This window comes from Corvus hawaiiensis, chromosome 3, assembly GCF_020740725.1.
Source record: "Corvus hawaiiensis isolate bCorHaw1 chromosome 3, bCorHaw1.pri.cur, whole genome shotgun sequence".
Taxonomy (NCBI): Eukaryota; Metazoa; Chordata; class Aves; order Passeriformes; family Corvidae; genus Corvus; species Corvus hawaiiensis.
In genome coordinates, this window is record NC_063215.1 from 5,921,309 (window position 1) to 5,947,180 (window position 25,872).

The 25,872-nt window shown below is 40.4% G+C and overlaps 1 protein-coding gene across 2 annotated transcripts in view; it reads right to left on the reverse strand.

Annotated features, from left to right (window-relative positions):
- Positions 1–25,872, reverse strand: part of CLIC5 (chloride intracellular channel 5) — a 79,693-nt gene that overhangs the window by 23,085 nt on the left and 30,736 nt on the right. For both annotated transcript variants that reach the window (XM_048298746.1, XM_048298747.1), the window contains exons 2-4: positions 9,399–9,508; positions 8,930–9,055; positions 7,499–7,605 (exon numbers count right to left, since the gene is read on the reverse strand). In XM_048298746.1, coding sequence (XP_048154703.1) covers positions 7,499–7,605; positions 8,930–9,055; positions 9,399–9,508 — 343 coding nt within the window. The remainder of the gene's footprint in view (positions 1–7,498; positions 7,606–8,929; positions 9,056–9,398; positions 9,509–25,872) is intronic.

Genomic DNA, 25,872 nt, shown 5'->3' on the forward strand with positions numbered 1-25,872 from the left:
TTCCACCCTATGGTATTCCATGTCTTCAAAGTTGGCTTCAGCACAGATGTGTCAGAAAATTGTGTCTGTTAGTAAATTTATTGGAAATGTTTACTATTCCCAGAATGGCTGCATCTCAGACTATTAACCAGGCATACCAAGTCCCTGCCTTAAAGATCCTACAGTCTGATCACATCTGGACTTACAGAAAATGTTCCTTTTGTGTTGTTTTCAAATAGTGTTTCTCACATTTCCATCAGGAAATCTTCCTACCTCAATTAGGAAGGTCTTAAGAGAAGGAAAGTTCAGAAATATTCCCTTGTAAGGTACATATTTCTCAGATTAAGGTGATGGTGTGTTATCATTTTATAAAACTGAAAACCTCTTCTTTCTAATGGCATAAGATTTCAGTTCTCAGTTCCAGCAGGTCAAAAGATATTGGTCCTTAAAGCTGTCACTGGTACCAGACAGAATATTGATGGCTCTGGGCCTCCAGCCAGCATGATTTTGAGGAGAACTTTCAAAAAGTTATTTCACAAGAAAACTTATTTTGCAAACTGCTGTTCCTGGGCATTTTAGTCTTTGATTACTGGGCAGAATGCAGATAAAGCAATTTGGGACAGATGATAAATGCAACTTGCAGCACTTCTTAACAAGTTAGCACAAAGCTATCACCACAGTTTTAGTGGTCTTTATATGTGTGTTTTAACAAGGAGACAGAGTGAACAGTTTTATTAGCATATCATGAGTGAGTTATGTGGGTATCCCAAACGAATGGCAATAAAAGCTTTATATCACACTCACCAACATGTATTTGGTACTTTATGTGCCACAAATGTTGCAGAAAAGCTATTTTACATATGTTTTAAAGACTAGGTATTTTTTATATTAGGGCTGGTTTTGTAAAGCTGCCAAGCACTTTAGCTACCATGAGCCCAACGTTATTCAGCTCAGGGGGAGTAATAAAAACTCGTTTAAAATGTTCTGAAATAGCTTTTTTTTTTTTTTTTGTGCTTCAAAGGCCAAAATTAAAGAATCATGGAATCAACATGGAATCATGGAATGGCCTGGGTTGGAAGGGACCTTAAAGGTCACCTATTTCCAACTTCCCTGCCAGGGGCAGGGACACCTTCCACTAGAACTGTCATCCTGATGTGTTCCATCACAAAGCAAATGCTTCTCTTTAAAACAATTTTAAAAGCTCTTTCAAGTCCTTCCTGATTGTATGACAGAGAAAACTTGGTACTGTCACAACACAGGAAAAATTGTGATTTGTGCTGGGCCTTGGACAGACGTGGGGTTTAAAGTGGAAAATGAAGTGGAAATTCTTCAAGTAAAGAACAGGAAGAAAAACATTTAATGCCAAGTTGATACACAGACATCACACACATATTTATATATTTATACCTATGTATTTATATGGCACCTTGAAAATCTGTTCAAAAAGCATAAAGCATTAATGTTGGTCCCAAATTAGTGTCTGATCCAAGATCCCGGTGACAGGAAACTTCCCACCAATACAAGAGTATTTGAACAGGTTTTTAATCTTGCTCTGGCAAACTCAAGAGCAGCTTTGCCAGGAGCTTTGGTGGGCACAGGGTGAAGCCTTTAGGCACAGAACAGGTCAGAAGGATGAAAGACTCAGGAGAAGCCATATCACAGTTACAGTTATAATCTGACGCCTTTGGCTGAGAGAAGCCAGGCTGGAAGGAAGAGAGCTGACTCCCTGCCCTTCCCCACCACACAGGGACATGCCTTGGGGACAGATGTTTTGCTCTCCTGCTTCTGGAGCCAGACCAGTCCAGACTTTTCAGGATGTCACAGCCTGCCCCACCATATCACGAAGCTCCTAGCCCTGCCTCAGTGCCACAGAGGGTCTGACCACGGAGTTGGTATTGCTGTGAATATTCTAAGCTGGGGTCTGGAGTGAACAGACTTTCTGCTTTTTACAAGAGGCATGTGATGGCTACTAGGAAGGATCAGGGTGCACCACTGAGCCTGTGCACATACCTGTGCTATGGGTCTGACCCTCCACTTAGCAGGACTAACTCCACAGTGTAAAACTGATGTAGGGCAGTTTTAATTCCAGCCCTGTACGTGTGTGTGCATTTCTACTGCACGTGTACATACACAGCACACTGAGGGAGACATTTCCCACCTCACGCACCAAACCACAAAGTGTGATGGAGCTACTGAAAGAGGTGAACAGCATTTAATCACATGTGAGTTAATGATTTAAATGCGCTTTTATTTTTGGCCTCTTGATGTAAATCCAAACCAGACAAGCAGAGTCCTCTGGTCAGACGGCTGGAAATTCCTCCGCATGAAATCATGTTGGTGGTCTCCCAGCTCAGCGCCTTCTGAGGAGCTGTACAGTGAAATATCCTTCCGTACCACTAATGAATGCGCCCACCCACACTGGAGCTGGTGCCCCCTAAGAACTCAATTCAAGAACAACTTTTTAAGCTCCTACATGAAATCAAAGGGCTCATTCTACGAGCCAAAGAACTCACAATTTTAGGCGGGACAGTTAATGGGTGGTTACTTCAGGCTGTCCCCTCAGTTTGCAGTACACAGTCTAGCAAGTAAAAATAATAAGCAGGATGCTATGTACACAGCATTCCAATTAATTAGATTTCACCCTCCTCCTATGAATACATAAATTGTTGCTACGCTGGTGACTGTACAGAGAGTGAGTGACTTGCTCAGCATCAAACAGAGGAACCAAAGTAAACACACAAGACCTCAATTTACTTTCCTGTGCTCAGACAAGACCTCCTTCTCAATATTAAACAATCACTAAGCAACAAAAAACTCTCAAATTGGCCGTGAAAACCTGAGCAAGAGAATCCAGGGAATAATTTTCAAGACTATTGTCACTGAACCCTCCCAAGGACTCCTGTCCGTGTGTGAATGAGCACTTGTCATTTCAGGTACAAGGGGTGAAGTGTGGTGACAACAGCTGGAGAACTGAATAATCCAGTTGTTCTACTGAGACACAGATCTAATCCCACAACAAGGAGATGACTCCTTCAAACAGGCCTGTTATAAAATTATCAAGTGGCACAGGGGGTGGAAGGAATCAAGTTCTGATTGAACTGACTTGAAATAATAAATGCACACACTTTCTTTAAACACAGCTTGCCACATCCTGAGAATCTGGAATCAATTTCTTCCCTTTCAAGAAGCTTAAAAGTAGTGGGACTTTGATATGGCATGAGCACGTTTGCTTCTGGGCTTACAGCCCTCGCCAGCCCATTCCAAAACTTTCAACGTTTTTATAAGACAGAAAAGTTAGGAAAACAAAGATGGAAAAAAAGAATCAGAAATTCAGGGAACTATTAAATCAGGGCAGCCTCACTGCCAAATACCTTTGGTAAGTAAATGAATCATTATCAGTAACATATTGCCATGCAGACTTACAGGAGAAGGTTATCACCTGCTTCTGTGCCAAGCATAAAACATAACGGTGTGTGGCTAATGAACTACTGCATGAATCCAGAAAAAAACCCCACTATTTTTCTCTGTAATGTTAAAGCATTTTTACTTCAAAGACAATTTAACTCATCCAGAGAAAACATTATTTTTTCCATGAAAACTTTGTCAAAATTGATAGGTTACTCTGAAGCACTTCTCTTTTGACGATGTTGCATTTGCAAGAGGAAACTGTCTTGACAGAAAGAACCCTGTTTTGTTAACGGGATGTTTCGGCCCTGATTGTAAAGCCGCTTGTGCAGAGAGCTGCTTGCTTTATACATTCACATATTTGCCAGCAGAGGGTGTCGCAATCTTAGAAACAGAGGTACAAATGTATCCTTGCATCTGTTCATTCCCATACGAGGAGTCAGACAGACACTAAAACAATAAATTAACAATCTCTTATTGTCTTCAGTAACTTTTCCACTATCAGGGGGAAAAAAAAAAAGAAAAAATCATTTAGCTATGTAAAGGCTACAGACTGTGTTAGCAGTGCCATCTCCCCAGCGCTATCAGGACAGGAAATACCACAGTGACACAGCCAGCAGTGGCATCACCTGCAGTGTGACATTTCTGCATGGCCCCGGCTGCAAACTCCACTGGGAGAGACAGCAGCTTGGGCTTCTCTTCGGTGTGCATTAGATTCTCAGCAATTCTCATATCCAATACCCTCATGCTGCATAAATATCACTAACTATCCCAAACACTTTGTGCCACTTCTCTGCAGAGATGTAACAGCCCCAGGCTGGGGTGAGAGCTCACGTTGCACAGACCACACGACCTGCCCTAAACCAGTACCCTAAAAGGAATGGTCACACACAATTACACCTAACCCACATTTCTCACAGCTAGAGATAGGCTGGTGCCACAAACTCCCAGCCTGATTTCCCACGCCTTATTGAATTCACTTCCCTGAATCCTGAGTTAAGAGAACGTAATTTAAACAATGTTTGGTGCTTGATGTTTGGCGCTTTAGCCACCTTGCTATCCAACACCACCCTATTGCCAATTAAAATAAATCCAAATTATTGTTTATATAATGATCTGGGTTCTATAATCTATTTTTAATTTACTACCAACTCTTTCTCTACTTGTGTTTTGATCATGTGCAACTGATGTTCCAGTCACCGGTGTGGCTTTCCAGATTAACCCAAGCACTGGAGTCAGCTGGAGCTAGGATATAGAAGATGACTATGAGACACACATTACCCTTATCTCGAGCTGGGAGCTACAGAAAGCATTTATGATAATCACAAGCAGCCATTTCTATTCTTTTTGGATCTCACCTGCTCATGTGGAGACAGGGAAAGGGACTTCACCTAAGTTATTATATTTTATGTTTATAAAATTCTTTTTATTGTCACAGAACTATATACACCTACTTCTGCTGTTATATAGGAAAAATAAAATTATCATATAATACAATACAAATATAATATTGCAATATATAAAAACAAATGCATAAAATTTATTTGATATATATAAAGATAATATACTATAATATTAATATAATATAAAAATTATTTACTCCAATAGGAAGCCCCAAGATGTATTAGGGGAGGGTCAGGCTGGACATCAAGAAGAATTTAGTCACTGAAAGGGCTGTTAAGCACTGGAATAGGCTGCCCAGGGAGGTGGTGGAGTCACCATCCCTGGAAGTTTCAAGAAGTGACTGAACGTGGGACTCAGTGCTATGCTTTAATTGGCAGGGTCGTGATCAGAGGTTGGACTTGATGATTTCAAGGTCTTTTGCAGCTTTTGGGATTCTGGGATTCTATTCTATTATTTTGAATAATGCAGCAGGACCTGTTGTAAAATGATACACAACAGATCAGGGCTAGGGCCCCAGATCCCTTTTGAATCACTGTTGCAATTTTACAAATATTTACAAAATACCAATCAAAAATAAATAGGTTCATTAAGAAATATGTACATGGTGTTGCTCTCCTTTCCTCTTCGCACACAGTCATTTCAATGCTCAAGAAATTTAACACAATTACTTTTTGACTAACTCATTCTCTTCCATCCAAGTCAGCCTTCAGAATAAGTGCTGCTGTTCAGATGAACTGGACAGAAGGTGAGTAAAACTTCCCCGGGATAAGGGAGAAACTATTCTGCCTTAGCCCTTGAAAACTGAAAGTCAATTACTCTGCTGAAATTGAGGTCTGCACTGACAGTCCCAGGGACCCCAAGGTCGTCAGGGACTTAACTTCATTGATAGAAAGAACATAGTTATAGATAGAAAGATCCAGTTCTACTCTGCCCATCTCTGCTTTATTCTCCTTGCAGTGCAGCACTCCAGCTAGAATTAAGCTAAAAGCTTTTCTCTACTTTGACGAGGAAAGTTGAGCATCAGTACATTCAGAGACTGCAGTGTCTGGATAAGACAGGAGCAGGAACCAGCTAACAAAAATGGAGTGAGGATGTTTGCAGGGAGCAAAGATTGGGTCTCTTCTGCAGCTTAACAGCTCTTGTCCCTATAACCTTGGTGTGCTTAATTGTCATTTACAAGAGTACCTAAACCAAGGGTTTGTTATGCAGGACTAGGGAAAGCTCCCTTTAATCATACTGCAGCTTCTGAAAATGTGGAGTGCTTTGCAGGGTTAGATTCCTTATCTCACTGTAGTGGATATCAGACCTTGAATTCCACCCCTGCTTATGGCCAGATGCAGACACCTTTAGGACAGCCATTTATTCTTGGCTGGAGATGCCAGCCCTTGGGAGCCCAGGGATTTGAATATTGCAGTCACTGAGAAGCGAGAGTTGGGACTGTGCACGTGGGGCAGCACAGCTGAAGATTTACAGTGGCAGAGCAGACCATAAAAATTCCTTGTAAATGGCCAAGATATTTTACTTTCATTGTTACATCTATTTAGTCTAACTCTTAATTTATCTTCCTTTTACAACTTCCTACAGAGGTTAACTGAGCACCCCATTAGCATTAGACAAAAAAACCCCCAAGTTTTTAGCATCACTGAAAAGTGAAGTGCTATAATTATTTCCTTCTGTTAACAACACAAAAATATTACAGAGAAGATTGTTATCTGACATAAATCATCATTTACCCACTTTTATCTCATGGGTCAGCCCCGGGCAATGAAATATAATTGCACAGATGAAATGTGTGGCAGAGCTGGAACCTGCAAAATCTAGTTTTTTCTAAATGATACATATTAGCACATTGCATTCAACTTGCCTTAGGTCTCTGTCTGTGAAACCAGTAATACAAGGTAGGAGATATATCAGTGAATGACTGCAAATATTCTACTAGGGCAGCTCAAGGGATAGGGATGTGTAAATCCACAGATTTATGGAGCAACAGGAGCTCAGACTTGCTGAAATCTTGCCTCTCTGAGGTGAAAGGAATGTGGAGAAAACAGCAATTTTAAGAAGAAGGTGTGGGATGCATGTAAATATGAATGGCATCCAGCTTCTGGGGGACTCTTTCTTTTCATAAACAAACGTGAAGGAAAATCTGGAGCTTACAGAGTGCAATTATATTTCTTAAATTCACTTCTTTTAATTACTTTGTATGGAATGTCCTGATATAACTCGGTTTGTGTGAGCACATTTGCTACGACAGTGTAACATAATCACTCTTATGTCATTGGGCCAAGAGCCCAATGACAACATCTAATAAAGCATGAGCTGCTCTCACAGGTTTGGGTCCAGTCAACACACACTCCTCTAAGCAGTGCCTGGGCAGAGTAGAAGAGGTAGCACAGGCCACCAGTCTCTTCCAGTAAGCAGTTAGGGATCCTGTTCTGGCGAGGAAACTGGGCTGTCTGGACAGGAACATGTCATGGCTGTCGGTAAAGAGGCTACCAAACACTCTGTGTCTCTTTTATTTACTACTACAGATTAGTTAATTCAACTGTGGACATGTGAGTTGAGCCCACCTAACCACCCACCTCAAGCTGATCAGCAGACCTACCTGATGTCATCTGAACAGAGTTTACAATAAAATGATGAGAGAATGGCAAAATTCTTCCACTTCTAAGCACACAAACTCCCTGGCACATTTGGCAGTGGTCATACTCACCAGCATTATCCTGCTGCTTGGTGTTTTTGATGTATGCAGAAAATTTGGAAAATATATCAATTCCAGCAGTGTTTGATTCCCGGTGCTTAGCAGCCAGCTTGGGGTACCTGAAAAGGCAAAAGTGGAGACTTACATCTTGGTACCAGCACCACAGTGATGGCTACAAATATAATTTACAAGAGGAGAGAAAAACTTCCTGTGTGAAGAACTGTAATTAACACTCATTATCTCAAAACAACAGCTTGGCAAGACACTCTTAACCATATCTGTGATCTGTCTGTCAAGGCAGGCGTGTGGGGAGTTACACAGGGATGGTGTCAAGACAAAGGTAATTGCACTTGTGCTTTATGTAACCACAACCCAAAATCAGCCTTAAATCAGAAGGAAGCATAAATTTCCAGAAAGGTGCAGGGGAGTTTGGCAGCCAGCTCTCTCCATTATGAATGGCAGTCGTGTCTAATCCTCTGCACTGAAAATGTACTCCAGGATGGAATAGCAACTGGTGTTAGGATTAACCACGTGAAGGAACATAAATGTTCCAGTCTCTGCACTGTTTTTTATAGACATTTAGTAAAAATGAATATATTGATTTGAAAGATAAACACAAACTAATGATTCCTACTGGCTTCAGTGGTCTTGGAGCAGAGTATAGAAAATTTAAATACCTGATCTCTTGCCTCAGGACAGGCCTATAGCTGCTGATTCACTTGGAGGTAAAAATGCTTCATAAGGAAGCAAGCCAAATTTGATTGATTCATAGATTCTAAGGTCCAACTCACAAGCCAACTATTTCTTTTTCCCATTATCCTTGTATAAAGTCCAAAACGTTTGACTAAGTAAGGCATATCTGGTAAATCTAAACCTTTCATTGGTAGCTTTTTCATACTGAAAAAATCTGGGCCTTATTTCTAATCTGAATTAGTTTGGTTATAGCTTCCAGTCATGGGCTCTTGTCATTTCTTGACTAGAATAATGAGCACTTTTCTGCCTCCAGAGCCTCTAGTCCTCTGTAATCAGTTCCCCTTCCAACCTTCCTAACACACCATACAGCTCAGAAACCTCTAGTTTTTCACTGTAAAATGCTTTTCCTGGCACAGATATTTTGTGTGGCAATTCTCAGCATCTATTCCAAGCTATTTTTAGTTTTGCAAAATGTGGCCACCAGACCCCTACAAAATTTTTCTAGTACTGGTCTCCTTAATTCTGCATACAAGGGCATCCTGAAATGTGTACAGAGAAAACATTCTGCAGTTATTAGTCACACAAGTAACCTTCACACATGGAAGTCATCTCACTGAAGCAGCAAGTTTCATAAATAAATATAACTCCTGTAAATAAAAGTTGTAGGAGTGCTTTTTAGGAACTCTTCTTAGGACATCTTTCATTCCTAGGAAATGGAATATTGACTGAAAAAAAATCTGAAGGTCTTACTTTGGAGGCGCAAGAATCTCTTCCAAGAATTCCTCAATCTTGTTAACATCTGTCTTGACTTCTCCATTAAATGTCAGGAAAGGTGGGTGGGTCCCAGGAGCCAGATTGTGCAGGTCAGCTGGCTTTCTGCAAGCAGAGAAAAAGTCATGAAATCACTAATCTTTATGGTCGGGTAGTTGCACAGATATTTATAGTTCCTACAAAATCAGTCTGCCTTTTTTTTTTTTTCTCTCTCTCTCCTGTAATTTGTGGTTAGAAGACTTTGAAACTACCCCAAGCACCCTGTTAATATAAAAACATTCCACAAGTAAAAGAAAAAAACCAACAACCAAACCTGAATCCCAACTATTTTGTTGTGCACCACAGGCTCTCTAGGCCAGATAAAAATCTGATTTAACTTGGAGGGGTCTTTCTGTAGTGCAAACACTGCATCATACAACTATTTTCAATTAAACTGAACAATTTTTACCTTTTCAGATCAACAGTGGTGACATTGAACACAACTCCTTTGAGCCACAGAATCATGAAGAGACGCTGGGAAAATGGGCAGTTCCCAATGCTTTCTCCATCTATACCAGCCTGCGGGACAGGAGAGGAAAAATGGATTTCAGACTTGTTACCCATTTACTTCCCTCAAGACGGAAAAGCGGATGTTGAAAGAAAAATAAGCATTTTAAAAATAACTAGCAGTGCCTGTTATTTAATATAGTTTATCATCAACACAAGAATGGAGTTACTGCAGGATTCAGCCTTTGACAGGAGATCAAGGATGCAACATGGAGCCTCTCCTGAGGGCAGCTGTAAGGAGATGTGGTCCTTGCTGATGGCAAGCAACATCCAGGGTATTCTTTCAATTACTCTCATCCCTACAGGACTGTCTGCTTCATGGACAGGGTGGACAAACTCAGGACCTGCTTTCTGCTCTATTTAAGTCTGTGGACTGCAGTTTTTATCAGCTCAGTATCTGCTTCACTGTTTTACTATCTAAAACACCTACTTTAGAGTTAAACCCAAGAACTCTGGACATTGCCTTGCTCTGGTTAACATCAACAACTGCCTCAGACACAAACAGCCTGGTCCAGACAGAAATCTCCCTCTGAATCTTCTGAGCTTCAAGGCAGGTTTCAGCCACCACACTCAGTCTGTTCCTATCTCTAGTATCTAATGAGTTGCCTACAAGCCACTACACAACAATACAAAACTGCTAGTGTTAGCATTGAGGAAACAGCCTATTTTTTCCTTTTAAAAATTTATGGTCCTTAGCCATGTAAATTCTAACTTTGAGCCATGGAGAGATACAAATAACACCAGCTGAACTGAGCCAAACCTGCGGCCAAGGGCAACATCCTTCTACAATAATTATACTTGCGGCCAAAGCTTTCAGGACAATAATGGTTTTGATAGATTTCCATTTTAATTTGCGATACCATTGTGTTTAAAAGATTCTTATAATCCTGATGAAGCAACCAACCTTCCGTTGTTGACCCACATGGGTTGCATAACTGTATTTTATGCATAGTGTGTGTCTGAAAATGGCTGATGAAAGAGCTAAGCAACTAAATGCCCTTCTCTGCTGGAGACAATATTATATGAGTCTGTTGGCTCTCATAAATTTTCTCTTATTAATATTCAAGCTGTGAGGTAGCATTTCTTTGTCTTAAAGAATCACTTCTAATTATTGCAGCTTGTGAAACATCCCCAGCACAACTAGAAACATTTTGAGACATGGCCAGTTGGTACAAATTCAGGCCTTGCCTGTGAAATGTTCAGCCAAAAGATTTGCTGGTGGGCATCAAGAATCTTTTTCATGTCTTGAATGAAGCTTTTGATGATTCTGGGTTTAAAAACAAATTCCACATGTCCTGTCACTAAACTATAGAGGGACTGTGAATTCAAGGCTTGGAGGCAACCTGTCGCAAAGTTTAGAGCTGTGTAAAGAGTTGTGATCTGGGTTCAGATTCAGTTTCAAGCACTGAGACTCTAGAGGTACTTGGATATAAGGGGGAACAGTTTGGCTGCAGTTTTACTTGATATTATGGATCTGCAATATGTCTGGCACATGGCATAGGCAAGGATCAACAAACAATGTGGGTGAAGGAGTGGTAGGGCGGGAGGATGAGCATTCTACCTGAGGTGTGAGTAGCCTGGTTCTGCAAAATTTTCTTAATTTAATCATTAGCTCTGTTCTGCAAATTTCATGGCAACAGCAACAATGTCACCATGGGAATACCAGGCACCACCATAGTGCATGCCATAATTACTGCAAAGTCACATTTTTTGATTTGGATTTAGCTTGTTAAACCATTGCCAGGAACTTTTGACTTCTTACCCTTCCTGAAAAGAGGCAAATGCTATGGGAGAAAATAGTGATATGACACCAATTTTCCCCTTGTTTTTTTGACCATCTTAGTCATAAATCACAATTTCATCTTTTTCAGGAAAGACACAGGAACACCATTTCCCTGCTCTCCCCAATTGTTTATTCTCATGCAAAGGTTAAGGGTTACTTAGACCTGCATCTTCTTATACGTTCTCTGTCCTTCAAGGGAATGGTGAAAAACCATCTCCAGACCAGAGGACTAAAGGAAAGCAGAGCAGCTGAATCACAGAATCAGCTGAATCACAGAATCTGCTGAGTTGGAAGGGACCAACAAGGATCATTGAGACCAACTCTTAGCACAGGACATCCCCAAGAGCTACAGAATGTGCCTGGAAGAATGATAATGACAAGGAAGAAACAGAAGTGATGGATTGTGTGGGGCTAAGGAGTGTAGAAGTCATTGGGAAAAGAAAAAAGATGTGAAATCTGGAAGAAATAAGATTCACTTGGCAATCAAAATAAAATCATTGTGTAGGTCAAACGAGGCCTCCAACAGCCCCAAATGGTCAAAAATCCTTCTCAACACTTCCAAAGCAATGGGAAACATTTATTGCTAGAGACACATTGGGAATAGTCAGAGGAAATTCCAAGAACAAAAGGCAAACTAAAGAAAAAGTACGGTATGATCTCTGTTCAAAGCTCCGGGATCTGGAAGCCAGGCTCATGATTTGGGTGGAGACTGACTCATGGGTTTTGATCTCATGTGACTGGCATAACTGAAAATGCTACCACAAATCACAAGGCAAACTGGTGACAGAGGAGGGAACAGAATCAAAATCTCCCCAGCAACACAATTTATCCATTATTCAGCTCTTTTTCTGTGGAAATTATAGGCAAGGCTCTGTCGGTTTTGTGAAGCCTTTCTCATTGCTTCTAACAGCAGTCAGTAATTCAATGTTCAGCACACAGAGAGAGCAAAACCTTAGTAGGTAACAACTTCAAAGGCTTATCAGAGTGTTTTGAGATCCCTTGTGAAGTCTATTAACTACCAGGAGGAGATGAGAAAGAAGTGAAAACTTGCCAGGCTTAGTCACTCTGAGCTTCAAAGAAAAACAGCTTTTTTAAAGCACCCTACTAGTGCCTAAATACAAACCTATTACATAACTGTCCAAGGGTAACAGCTCAGAAAGGCAGGAATTAAATAATACCTTCATCAAGATCAAGAACTCAAGCAGTGGATGGAAAGAAAAGAACAAATAATTGATACGCTGGAGAACCATCATTTATCCCTGCTGTTGTTCACAAAATCTTTCTCATGCAGCTTCCCTGAAACACAGTAAAAGTGATGATGCACTTATAAAATGGAGCAAGTTGGTGACATATGCACTCTCCCTGCCAGTAATGCTGGATATTTCTGATACAATGATTGCAACTAGGGACAGTACTGACAATTCTAATTAAAAGACTGCAGCTAGGGACAGACTTGAAGCTTTGTGGGCCCTAGGATAAAGGAGATAAGAGTTGTTAAAGTGCACTCCCAACAGAGCAGAGCCTCACCTGAAAAGGCAAATTCCCATAGTGACCATGAAAAAATAAAACAGATTTGAGGATTTGCTGGGCCAGACTCTTTGGCCAATCAGTGCTCATACCACTGAAGTTTTAATTTAGGTGCCCAAGGGAAGGTCTCCTGTGTGGGCAAGGCCAAGATGCACATTGGAAAGATGAATGTGTCCACCTTTCACTTTGACTGAATCCACTGAGTGTCTTAACTGGGATGAACATGGATCCCAGAAATAGAAAAGTCTGGAGTTTCTGGAGACAGAATTTCTAGAGACTTAGGTTTCTTCATCTTGGAAACATCACTCTGTGCTCCCATTGCTTCCCACAAACATAATTTTATTAGTTTACCTACTCAAAAAGTATGCTTTTCTACTTAATCTCCAGCCATTTCTGTCCTTCACACCAAGTGATGCAAGGTGCTGCCCTGGAACCCAGTATAATCACGTCAGGAAAAGCCTACTGTCAGACCAGCTGCTTCCCTTTATCTCAGTAACGGCAAGAATGAACAACATGTTCCCCTTTATTAATTATAAGGTGCTCCTCCTCAAATAGTTCAGCTATTTTTAATGAATTAATTAAACCTTAATGACATTTGTGTGCTGCAATGTGTGGGGGCTGCATGGACACATTATCAATTAACAAAATTAAGGAGGTTCTGGGAGGGAGAAAAAACAGTCTCAGTGATTTTATGAACTTGTGTCAAGTATTTTTGTAAAGTCATGGCAATATCAAAAGCCTCCAAGCACTGCACAGCACAGCTGAAAGATGTGAACAGGAGCTCTTCTTAAGTTCAAGCTAACACTTTGCTATAAATGAAATAACTGGAATAAACTTCCACACATATTCCAAAAATACTCCAACTGTACATACATGGGGACTGCAATACACACAGACAACTGTATATTATTTAACTAACCTTAAGGGAGGAAAAAAAGGCAAGTTTCAGTTTTTCCCAAAATATAGAACTTTAAAGAAATATACCATCATTAATAATGACTAAGCATCTAGCTTTAAAATGGCAGCTCTGGAAAGAATTCCGTATGGCAAAGCACTGTGTTTTTTCCAGGAAAATAATGTATTTGGGTTTATTTATTCTTCTTCTCCTTTCACTGCATTAGGGTCACTCTGCACATGGTCCAGGGGTCTGTTAGACTGTGGGGTAAAGCAGGGAGATATTTTTGATGACACTAAAACACATTTCTTTTTCAAAAGGATTTGAACAAGTTAACAGAAACAAGCAGGCTAATTCACCTCAATGTTTCTCAGTATGGATTAAGGAGGGATTTGATTTCATCATCCCTACAATCAAAATCAAGGCTCACATTACACATGGTTACACCCTCTCTGTTTTAAAACTGGGAAAGCTCCTGCCTTTTGACACTTACTCTCCTTACACTCAGAACCCAAAGGGGAAGTGAAAATCCTATTGGAAATGCAAAGCAGGCCAGGAAATATCCTATTTATTGTGCTATTAAGAAAAAAAAAGTCTCAGTAATTATACCACACACACAATAGCACAAATCTTCATTGTAGGGAAAACCCATGGGTTGCAACGTGAGATCAGACATGCCAAGGTATTGCTTTAGCAAGGGTTATTTTTTTCCATTTTCTTGTCTTTTTTTCTTTCCCAACTTCTCCTCCAAATGCAAAATCCAGCGAGCTTTTTGGAGTGCCACCAACAGAGAGGCAAGGTAAGAACTGTGCATTCATAGGGCAGCACTGGTAGGTCTCAAGTAAGAAGTAAATCTCATCACACAAACCCTGTGTGTCACAGGACACTCCTGTTGACTGTGGCTCTGGTTCAGAAAAGCATTTAAGCATGTGCTGAAATACATCTGAATTCAGAGGAAGTATATGCTTGACTTTAAGCATGTTCTTAAGTCCTGTTGACTTCAATAGGACTTAAGCACATACTTAAGTACTTTCCTGAATATGGGCCTACAAAAACAATAATAAATTTGCTGTGCAGCATTTTAACTTCATTGGATTTTTCCTGAGATTTCATTTTGCTGGGAGAAGCTGTGGGCAGCAGCCTTCCAAGGGAGAGCAAGACAGAGCAGGAATATGTCCCTAATAACACACACATGGAAATGAACCATGTGCATATATGTCAAATAAAAATAGAGCATGTGCCTGAAGGATTGTCAGGGTAGTAACAAAAAAAAAAGGAAGTGGTGAGTCTCTTTAGCCAGCTCCCCAAAAGCCAGCCAAAATGCTGTCCAAGTTTGGCATTACATACAGGCATGTATTTTAGATGCACATAAGCTGAACTAGGTCTGCGCTGCCGGCCAGTTTGAGGGGAGCTGGCTTCTCACACTGGGTTCCAACCAGCTGAGCAGCACATCAGCAGGGCTGAGGATCTCCAAGGAGCTGTCACTGCACTTCTCAGATCTCTGCAGCTTTGGAAGAGATGAATTTGTACTCTTGAGGCATTCAGGACTTTCAGCAGATGGAACTGCTGAACACAGGTGGGCATCACGTGGTTAGGACATGACAAATATTATCGATATCTATATTGGTAAATCATGATTTTTCAACTTTTTATATGAGGGGCAGCATGGGCAGGAAGGGATCGGACCTATAGGTTGGCTTCTTCCAGAGAATTCTTTCATGACGGCTTAGGATGTTCACAGTTAAAGACCAGATTCATCTGCCCCATCAGCTGAGGTCCTGGTAGCAGAACATCTGCATGTACAGGGATCAACCTGCACAAATAGGTCTCAGTTGCCTCAAGGGCTTTGTCGGAGCTAAAGGCCACTGTACTAGCTCTTTCATGAAGTAAGTTTTGCTCTGAAATAAATTTTGTGGTGTCTGAGAACTCCAATCAGTCATGTGCAGTTTGGGGTTAGAAAACTACAGACTAGACATAGGTGAATAGTCTCATCATATGGAAATGATTCCATGATATTCCATCACCTCTTCTGCTTTCTTCTAAAGTTCCATGACTTGACAAATATCAGCAGAGTAGAAGAGCACAGACTGGTCTGATACCCTAGAACGTGCTATTATTTTGTTCTCATTTATATTTGTAGAAATGTTACTTAACTTTTGCATGGGGTCAACTTAATGAGAAATTAATATCAGATAATCAGAGGTAGTGGGAACTATAACAAAACTTCCTACACCAAATATATACAAATATATATATGTTTACACACATATATATTAATTAAATTTGGTACCTTTTTTTTTTCCCCAAGAGACTATATTTCAGCCTGCTCTGCTGTGAGGGATTTCTGAACACCAAGACTGACTTTCACAGGGTGATGTACAAGGGAAAAGTCCCCAGAAGAGTGAGAGTCATTAAGTAACACCAGCAATACTATAGATAGAAATCACACAGAGGATGTCTTTAATTTATATAGTTTTAATGTCAGCAAAACATGGGCTAAAGGATGGGTATTAATGCAGGCTGACATTCCCACAGTGGCTAGCAGTTTTAGATCTTGTGAGACAATTTGAAGGCAGCTGATTTCTCACAAGTATCAACTCTCTACACTTGGCAAATCAGGTCACAAGCCACCCAACATGAAAAGCTGATTTTAAAAGCCTCAGTAAGAGGGAAGTATCACTGACTCTGATTTTCTTGAGCAACTAGACAAAAAATTAAAGAGTGTTGAAAAATAAAATCTCCATTGGAAGAATATTCTTTGAGGAGCTCACTTGGAATTTGACAAATACCTGATGGAGATGCACAAAGGCTTTGGCCATATCACCTTGGGAATACACCTGGAGTTGTGGTCTTTGGCCAGCCCCTGAGGACAGGCAGGGTGCTGGGACCACACAAAGCTGTGCGATCACAATGTGCAGCTCAGCAGGACTCGCAGGGCTCCTGGCTGCCCAGCAGCCCACCCAGCAGCCAAAATTTCCTTTTAAAATTACTATTGCAGTTTCCCTCCTCACAGAAAACCTACCACAGCCTCTGTTTAGTAACACTGGGAATGTTTTAAAATGGGTTTTTAGACTTAGAGCAACTTAGAGTGAAATCTTGAAATTCTTCAAAACCAGAAATTGCCATTCTTATCATAGCTCTTAATAGCAGATTGTGCACGAAGTTCCTGTGCTTTGGGACATACTGGACTGAAAATACAGGTGTTTCATTCTTGGCTTGATGGAAAAGTAACAATCATCCTTTGCACTTCTTCCTGAGCCTTTTCCAATCTAATAAAGCAGCATAAAAACTGTTCCCATCACTCACCAGGATCCTGGCACAGAATCCTGGGTACCAACATAAGCCAGTGGATGGATGCAACCTCAGAGAACAGCTTTTAAAATCTTTGCTTCTTGGGGACCCATCAATAATACATTGGGAACGAGACTCCACAGAACAAGAAAAGAACTCAAGAGATGTCAGATACATACACTTAACATACAGAAAGATACTGGAACAAATGAGTAACAGTAACTCACAAGTGCATGTGGAAATCTAAAGTTGGTAAGAAAAGACAATATGGACATATCAGGAACAAATAACATGAATTAAGCCAAGTAAATTTTGTTCTCTGCCAGGTTTCCCAGTACTTTGGGTAAGAAGGAAGCACCAGGTGCCCAGAAGCGGACCTCTGTAAGGTTTATGACATGAGATCCAGACTGTATTTTCATTAATAAAATAGGGAAACAGGACCTGCATGAAACCTCTGCAAAGTGCTTGTATGAGTAGTTGAAAAAATACTTATGGAGCAGCAATAATAAAGTTTTCTGTTAGCATTTAAACACATAACAAATAAAGGTACCATAAATGTCTGTGACAAGATGAGTCATATTTAATGTTTCCATTAGCAAAACTGAGGAAGGAACAGACAGAACCTTACAAAATTTCCTGACAACAATGAGCACAGAGAGGTTACTGGGATTTCCCAGGAGAGGAGTAGACTCAAAGTGATGCTAAGAAGTTGGAACGAAGTGTCTGAAATCACTTAAATCAAAATTGAGCAAAATAAACCTCAAGGTGCGAGATGTGAGAAAAACAAAATGTAACGCACAAAATGCAGGATGGGGAATAGCTGGTGAGGGCAAAGCAAAGGAGGTTTTACATAAATCACAAACAATGTGAATCATCAGTCTGTGCACCTACAGCAAACAGCAACAAGATAATGAGATGTACATGTGTTGTTCTACTACAACATAACAGTCCTCAAGCATGTATAAGACTGTTTCACAAAGAGGATGATGATCCATTGTTGTTCATGCCCACAGAGGATGGGATTAAGCATTTTGCTCAATTTGCAACAATAAAGATTTAGGAGGGAAAAAAGCTAGTGTAATTATAGGACTAATGAAACACAAAGCAAGCTTTCTAAGGAGGTTGTGTAATCTGCATTTAGTGGAGGCTTTGAAGAAATCAAAAGAAACCGGTAAAACTGGTCTTGATTTATTTCATCCTGCTGCAGAGGGGAAAGGGGGCATAGGATGTTTTAAAAATCCTTTCTAACAGTATATATTAGTGACTCTGACAACAAAGCTGCTCTTACTGCCAATGCTGGATGCTTGATGGCTCAGACATTTGCTGCCCTCTGACTTGCACAGGATGGAGTCTGGCCCCAGTGAAATCGACAGCAAATTTGCCCGTGACTTTGACAGGACCAGAATTTCACTCAGAGGTTTCATGGCCAGAAGGGACAATTATCATAATCTCTCCTGACCTTTTGCATCATACAAACATAGATTTCGCTCAGCCTGTAGCCAACATCTTGTGGCTGAACTAGAACATATGTCTTGGAAGGGTTTTTGGGAGAGGCACATGCCTCACGTAGAGTGGTAGTAAAATCCCCTCTAGCGTTGCCTTTTTGCATTGCAGGGAGCAGCTCGCTCCCAGGGAAGTCAACATCCCATTTATGCGGTTTTCCAAAAGCCACCTAACTTGTCACATCACTTATACATGTAATCTTCTTTTCTCATTTATCAATTGCAGCTATGCATGTGCGTTCAAGGACTAGAAGGAACCTTGGTGACAGGATCTGGGGAATCAGGACACAGAAGTATTCAGAAAATTGTCACAGTTTTAGTAAAAGTCAATAGAGATGCTGAAGCATCAGCTACTGGTGGTTGTTTCGGATACAATGGTGTATCTCATAGGAAGAGGGACTTTGAACAAAAAAGTCACAAATACTTTTTTTTAAGATAAATAAACTTAGAATCCTAATGGTTCTGGTTGGAAGGGACCTTAAAGATCATCAATTTCCAACTGCTCTGCCATGGGCAGGAACATCTTCCATTATCCCAGGTCGCTCCAAGCCCTGTCCAACCCGGCCTTGGACACTTCCAGGGATGGGGCAGCCACAGCTTCTCTGGGCAATCCGTGCCAGGGCCTCGCCACCGTCACAGGGAAGAACTTCTTCCTAATATCCAATCTAAACCTGCTCTCTTTCAGTTTTAAGCCATTCCCCCTTGTCCTGTTGCTCCAGGTTCTTGTAAATATTTTCTCTCCATCTTTCTCGTTGGCTCCCTTCAGGTACTGGAAGGATCTTGTCCTGCAAGACATTGATACTGGTGACTGTTCATGCTCTGCATATCCATAATGCAGCTCCTTCATTCTGGAAGCTTAAGCCTGCAGGATCTTATTAGGGTTTTTGCCTTTAGGTGCCACACCCATTAATGTGTTTCGTTCTAAAAGAGTAGTTCTGGATGTCCCATCCCTGGAAAGGTTCAAGGTCAGGCTGGACAAGGCTCTCAGGAAACTGATCTAGTTAAAGATGTCCCTGATTATTGCAGGGGGGTCAGACTAGATGACCTTTAAAATGTCCCTTCCAGCTCAAAATATTTTATGATTCAATGATAACATACCTTGTCTAATTCCATAACAGCCAATATTCACACAAAATATTCCCACTAATGATAAATTTTCCACTGACTTCAGTGAAAGTGGAGTAATACTTTGGATTCACTAGTTTCTTCCTAATAAATGATTAAACCCACAAGTAGTTCTATGTGCTCTGAAGAAAGAATTTGTGAGAAAGAATTTATCTATTCACAAAGCACCAATTTTAATACTCTCAGATACTGATGATTCTATATCCTGAGAGCTAATTAGATACAAAAAAAAATCATTTCCCCCTGGGGAAGTTGCAGAAAATAAAATGAGAGATAGATCATTGTCAAAAGGTGTCGCAGGCAATGCAAATTATAGCCAAATTATTCCTGTTTCTAGTGGAGATCAGGTGCAAATACAGGAGTTGTTTCTCCAAAACAAGATCTGTGCATAGCTCCCATTACAGTACCAGAATCCTGCAGGCAGTTTTTCTTGTAAGAATCAAATCTGGCACATCTGGAATTTGCACGTCTCTTAAAAATCTCTGAGCCAGGGGTAGTAATCTGGTCATTTAGCATATTCTGCAAATGTTGGTGAATTGCAGCCAAATTTCCATGCCTCTAAGCAGCATATCAGACTAACAAATAATAACAGCAGCCAGGTGCTGAAAGTTAACGCTGAACCCGAAATAAGATCCAGGGCTGAATTATTTATTGAAATTCCATGACTTTATTTGCAGTATTAGAAAAGAGTCACTTGCAGGCACTGCATATAAAGGTCTGAATGGTGGGTGCTGCTGATAAGGGCATTTACCATATCAGCTGGCCCCATAATGTGTCCTCAGGGGTCTTGGTTTGTATCTTATTATCATCATAAAAATACAATTCATCAGTGACTTTGAATGGGTTAAAAGAGCAATTGGCAGCCCTCAGGAGGTGTCCCATAGTGGGTAGGACTGGGCCTTCCTCTCTCCTTTTGCATCTCCAAAGTTCAGAGCCCTGCAGAAGGCACAGGGAGAAGCTCCACCCCAAAATGTGATGAGTGTTTGTGACTTCCACTGAAAGCTGTGCTTCAAAGAGCAGCAAACCACAGGCCCAAACCAGTCTTTGGTGTGATGTTTGCACCTCAGTGTGACTTCAAGTGCAACCCACAATCACTCCAATAAACTAATTATCAATACAATATTACCGGTATTTGGACTGAGCCATAATGCCCTGAGAATAAAAATGCCTTATAAATAAATTTTCTGGTTTCCAGCTACTCACAGAGAAATAATTACAGAGTTTAGTATTGAGGGGATATTTTTTTCACTGTTAGTATTTTCTTCCTTGCTGTATTTGTTCATCTGATCATCTACACAGACATGCAGTCATATTTAGCCATTAGAGGGGTGTTGCACTACAAGGCAGTCTTTTCTGATGCCACTCTCTGAATATTTCATTAAATAAGAAACAGAGAGCAAGTTCTGAGTTTATAAATGGAATACCTGCAGTGAAACCAAGAGTCTTAAGACATACACACTAACAGCAAGTAAATGTTCCTTGGGACTCACCTAAAAGCAAAACAATTTGTGTGCTCAGTATCAAGGGGTGGAGAAAATAAACAGTGATTCTTTCCAAAAGCCACTGAGCCATTTTGAATAAGTGTGTGTATGAGTAAAAGTAGAAGTTACAAATTTTTTTTGCAGTATGGGCTTCTGAAATTAATGTATGATAAATGTTGTAAACAGAAAAAACAGTCAGCTCAATGAGAGGAGTTTGGAACACATCTCTTATTTAGTCAGTATCCCAGTGCAGGATGACTTCTTAAATTCCTGTGTCTGTACTGTTTAGGTCAGTTTGAAATGCTTTAAAAACTTTTCATAGGAAACAGTTTTGATAATTTTCTCGAAACAAATTTTGACTTGCTGCTCAGACTGAACTTCCTCTAATTCCATTTTATCCTCTTATGGAGGATGAAAAAAAACAAACCCAAAGCTTAATTAAGTTTAATTCAATGCTATTAATTAAAATAATCCATCGCCCCTTCCCTAGCACCTCTTCACCTCCTACTGTCCTTTTGTTTCTGGGATCCTTGACCATGCTGTTGATTCCAAATATCATCTTTTGGGTTTTTATTCTTATCACTCCTAAGTTCCTCATATTCCAAGTGGAGCACCCTCCAAAAAGCCCAGCAGTGACCCCAGAATGGCTGTACACCAAAACTCTTCTCCAGCCTGTTCTTTCCTCTCACAGCTGTCTCAGAAGCAACCAGGAGCCTTCTTCCCAAATATCACTTGCTCGCTCTCTTCCCGCTGCAAAAAAATAATCATTTTGTTGATTTTCTTTCATTTTATGCCCCTCACCTTTCAGCCATATTCCCCATTCCCTGGCCTTCACCAATGATTTGGTGTCAGCAACACTGAGATCTCACCTCCAGCTCCCATCCCTTTCTCTGGCTCTCCACTCTGCTTCTCTGACATTGTCACCCAGGTGGCTTTATTCAAATTAAACCAATCCTTTTCAATATGGTGGAAATGGAGTGTGACACAAGGATCATGCCCTCTAAATTACCTCACCCATTATTGTTAAGTTCACAAGAAGGTTCCACCTTCTCTGGAGACAATCCAGGTTAATCAGGTAATTGAGAAACCAGCATTTGGCAAGAGAATTTCTGAACATTTTCTATACATTTGTGTACAGCTAAGCCCAATTCCTTCAAGTACGTGAATAAGATCTGAAGAATTAGCTATTTTTTCATCTTTACTCACGATTCTCTCTAAAATGATTCTCTCTAAATTTTTTTTTCCTATTGTTGTAAAATCTCAAGCACACACGAGTGGTCTTTCAAAAATAACAAGTAAGAGAAATCCTATAATTTCACACTTCCAATAAAAAGCTAAACATTTGTCAGTACAAAATCCCTCTTTCTGGCAGCATGGCACAAGGTGATTAGTACTAACACTGCACTCACTTTCAAAGATCCTGGATATGGCTTTAAATAAATGTTAAATAAATATTCAAATAATTTTTAATGAATTAAAAAATTAATAATTCTTGGTAGCCAGAGCAAAAGAGATGTCATGGGACTAATTATAACCTTATAAATTTTATAAAGTTTATATAACTTTTTTATTAAGTTAGATAACTTGTTCAAAGTTCCCATCTTGGCCACATCCTTCCCCAGTTCTTCAAGGTTGGACCTGAGGAGCTGTCTACAGTGAGCATTCAGTATTATTGCTGAATCATCTCTTTTAAGATAAACTCTGAATCATGAAGCCATTGAGCAGAGATTATGCTCAGTAAGAGAACGAGGTGTTCCCACAAGCATGGATCATGGGGCTGCTGGTGTCAATGAGCCAGGATGGGCAGTGCATACTTCCCACTCTGAAACAAGTCTTCCCACATCCATGTTCACCTGCCTTTATTACAGACTGAATAGCAAGAAGACTTATGGAATGTTTAGAGAAATATGTAATTGAAGATTTGTAAATATGGAATTGAAATATGTAATAAAATATTACATTTGTACACTCCTAGGAGCTCCTTGTGGCTCCATCTTGGAGCAGGGTGAGTACTGAGTGCTTAATGCAGAGAAAACAAAATTTTTGAACTTCAAGTAAGACCCAGCCCTATGACTGGATCTAGAGCTTAACTCAGAGTTTAACTCTGAGACTCAGAGCTATTGTTTAGAAAGAACACAAAACCAAAAATTCAAATTTAGCACATCTCAGTACAAGAAAGGGCAACTCAGTAAATCAAGGCAAAACAGAATTCCTTGTCAAACTGCATGGGTGAGTCAATATTCAGAAATGAAAAGTGAATTAAAATTAATTAATGCTAATTGAAGACTGAAAATAGACTTAATAATTAAGGGCATTGTTGCATTGGATTCTCTTGGCACGTCCTGGGCATTTAAAAGAACTGAGTACAGAAAAACAACTAAAACTGCCAGTCTGAGAGAACCTAGAACCTGCAAGAATATTCCGTGATTCAATCCCTCTTCATTCAGGAAGAGCTTTTGAAAAAAATACTATAAATAAAATAAACAAACAAAACAGGTCCTCAGTTGCAAACTGAATCAGCAGCAATAGCTCATCACAAAACACAGGGCAGTGAAAAAAAATAATTTCCCCCCATGATATGCATTTGCATCTGTTTGAAGTTGCCCATTCAGCAGCTAAAAGCAAAAGGAAAGCAGTAACACAACGTGCCTGTTGACCCACACAAATTGAGTCACAATCTAGAAAAACACCAGCAACAATAGCGATGATCCATCGGGGCTGGTTTCTCTGATTTCCACTTGTTTGGGACAATACACAGGTACAGGCATGCACCAGCACACAGAACAACAGCTACATGTCCTGGATGTCAAGGTTCGGGGTGTCAACTTGGGTGTCAAAACGTCATGGGGAGGACAAGCTTGGCAATTCATACAGAAAAGCACCAGCCCAACCTGAGAATTAATTCAGTATTATGTCAGGATTTAATCCACAATGATTGAGTAGCTTTTACAGTCACTCATCTGTATAAATGGAAAAGAGAGGAAATTTTAGCTGGACATGTTACTGGGCTACACAGATACGAAAATGGATGTTGGGGCAAATATTTCATAGGGAATGAAGCAAAGGCACAGGGTTGTGATGTGACTTAGGCAACGACAGACAGAAAGGGAATTCAGCTCTTGTATCTTCCAGTTTAGCTCTTCCTCATCTCATCTTCAAGGTCTGTCCTGTACTGACACAGCACTCATCTGCTCAGCCTTTGGAGGCTCTTCCGAAGTCCAGCCCTTGCATAACCAGATATGATAAGCATATAAGGTAAGTAATCCCATATTTAACCACCACCTGAATTAATCACAATCCATTATCACACCCAGGACACGTAAGCACCTCAGACTGGCCTCAACCAAATTTGTGCTGTCATTCAGAGACACAGAAAACAAAGACTCCTTCCGTGCTTGAACCAAGCCCTGTTCTGCTGTGTCAAGACCTCCTCCATTGCAATGTCCTGCTGGTTTGCAGATTTTCTGGCAAGTTTATTCCTTGATTGTCCGTAACTATGTGTGCTTCATTACAGCATATCTAGTCTTGATCTGACCAGAGGCAGACAGGGCATGACTTCTTTGGTGGTTCATTCCAACAGTTAATCACCTTTACAGTTACTATTAAGCCTACTCCTAACCTGACGACATTTGACCTTAACTATTAATATGTTGCACAGAGAAGTTGTGAATTCCCCATGCTTGGAAGGGATAAGGCCAGGTTGCATGGGGCTTGGAGCAACCTAGTCTAGTGGAAGGTGTCCCTGCCCATGGCAGAGGGATTGGAAATAGACAGTCCTGAAGTGCATTCCAACTCAAATCATTCTGTGATTCTCTGTCTTGCTATACTTGTTACCACTGTACTAAAAAGACCCCACAGATATATTTAATATTGCAGTCAAGTGATGTTTGTTCTTTTAATTAAAGGAGAATGCCATCCTGAAGGCAGTCTATCTTGAGCAATTTTTAAGCTTTAAAATTATTCTTCTCTACTTCTTTTCCAACACCCTAACACACATAAGCTCTATGTGTGTTTAAAATAGCCAGCCAAAAGATAATCTAAACCTTGACCCCTCCCTACTAATAACAATGACCAAAAAAATAGTAAAAATGCATAGCTGTGACTAGTATTATTTGTGTGTCTGTTATTGGGCTATTTACTGTGAATTACTAAGCCTGTGTGGCACATGAACACTAAATCAGTCATGCTAAGTGCTGTACAAGACCCAAAAGACACAAGAGCTGTGACTAAAGGACAGAGCACAGGACCAAGGTAAAGTTCTTGCTGGCCCTCCTCGCACAAGGCCACGGCTTCTCAGCTTCTGCACCTGTGAAGTGCTGACCATGACTGTACAGTGCTTCAGAAATGCTATAAAAAGGCAATTTTTTTTAATCTCAGGGAATGGATTTCGCAAAGACAATCATGTTCAAAGGTGGCTGCCAAAGCACAGAGCAGCATCCACATCCTCCTTTGCAGAACTGGGATCTAAGGATGCTTAATTACTATCAGCATCTAGGAAGGTTGGAGAACTTCTAGTATCACCCTGTGTTTTACTACTAAGAATTAAAATAACAAAACCCAACACTTTCACAAAAAAAAAAAAAAAAAATCCATCTTCTGAACATGTAAAACTGATGCTAAACAGCCTTTTCTGAATACACACAATTGCTGAGCTCAGTTGTCCAATGTTTTCTGAGATGGAACATACAAGGATTAGCTCATCATACTTGAACTCCACTGCGAGCCTGCAGCAGCACACTCTCTTTGGAGGTAACGAGCCCTTTTCCAAGCAG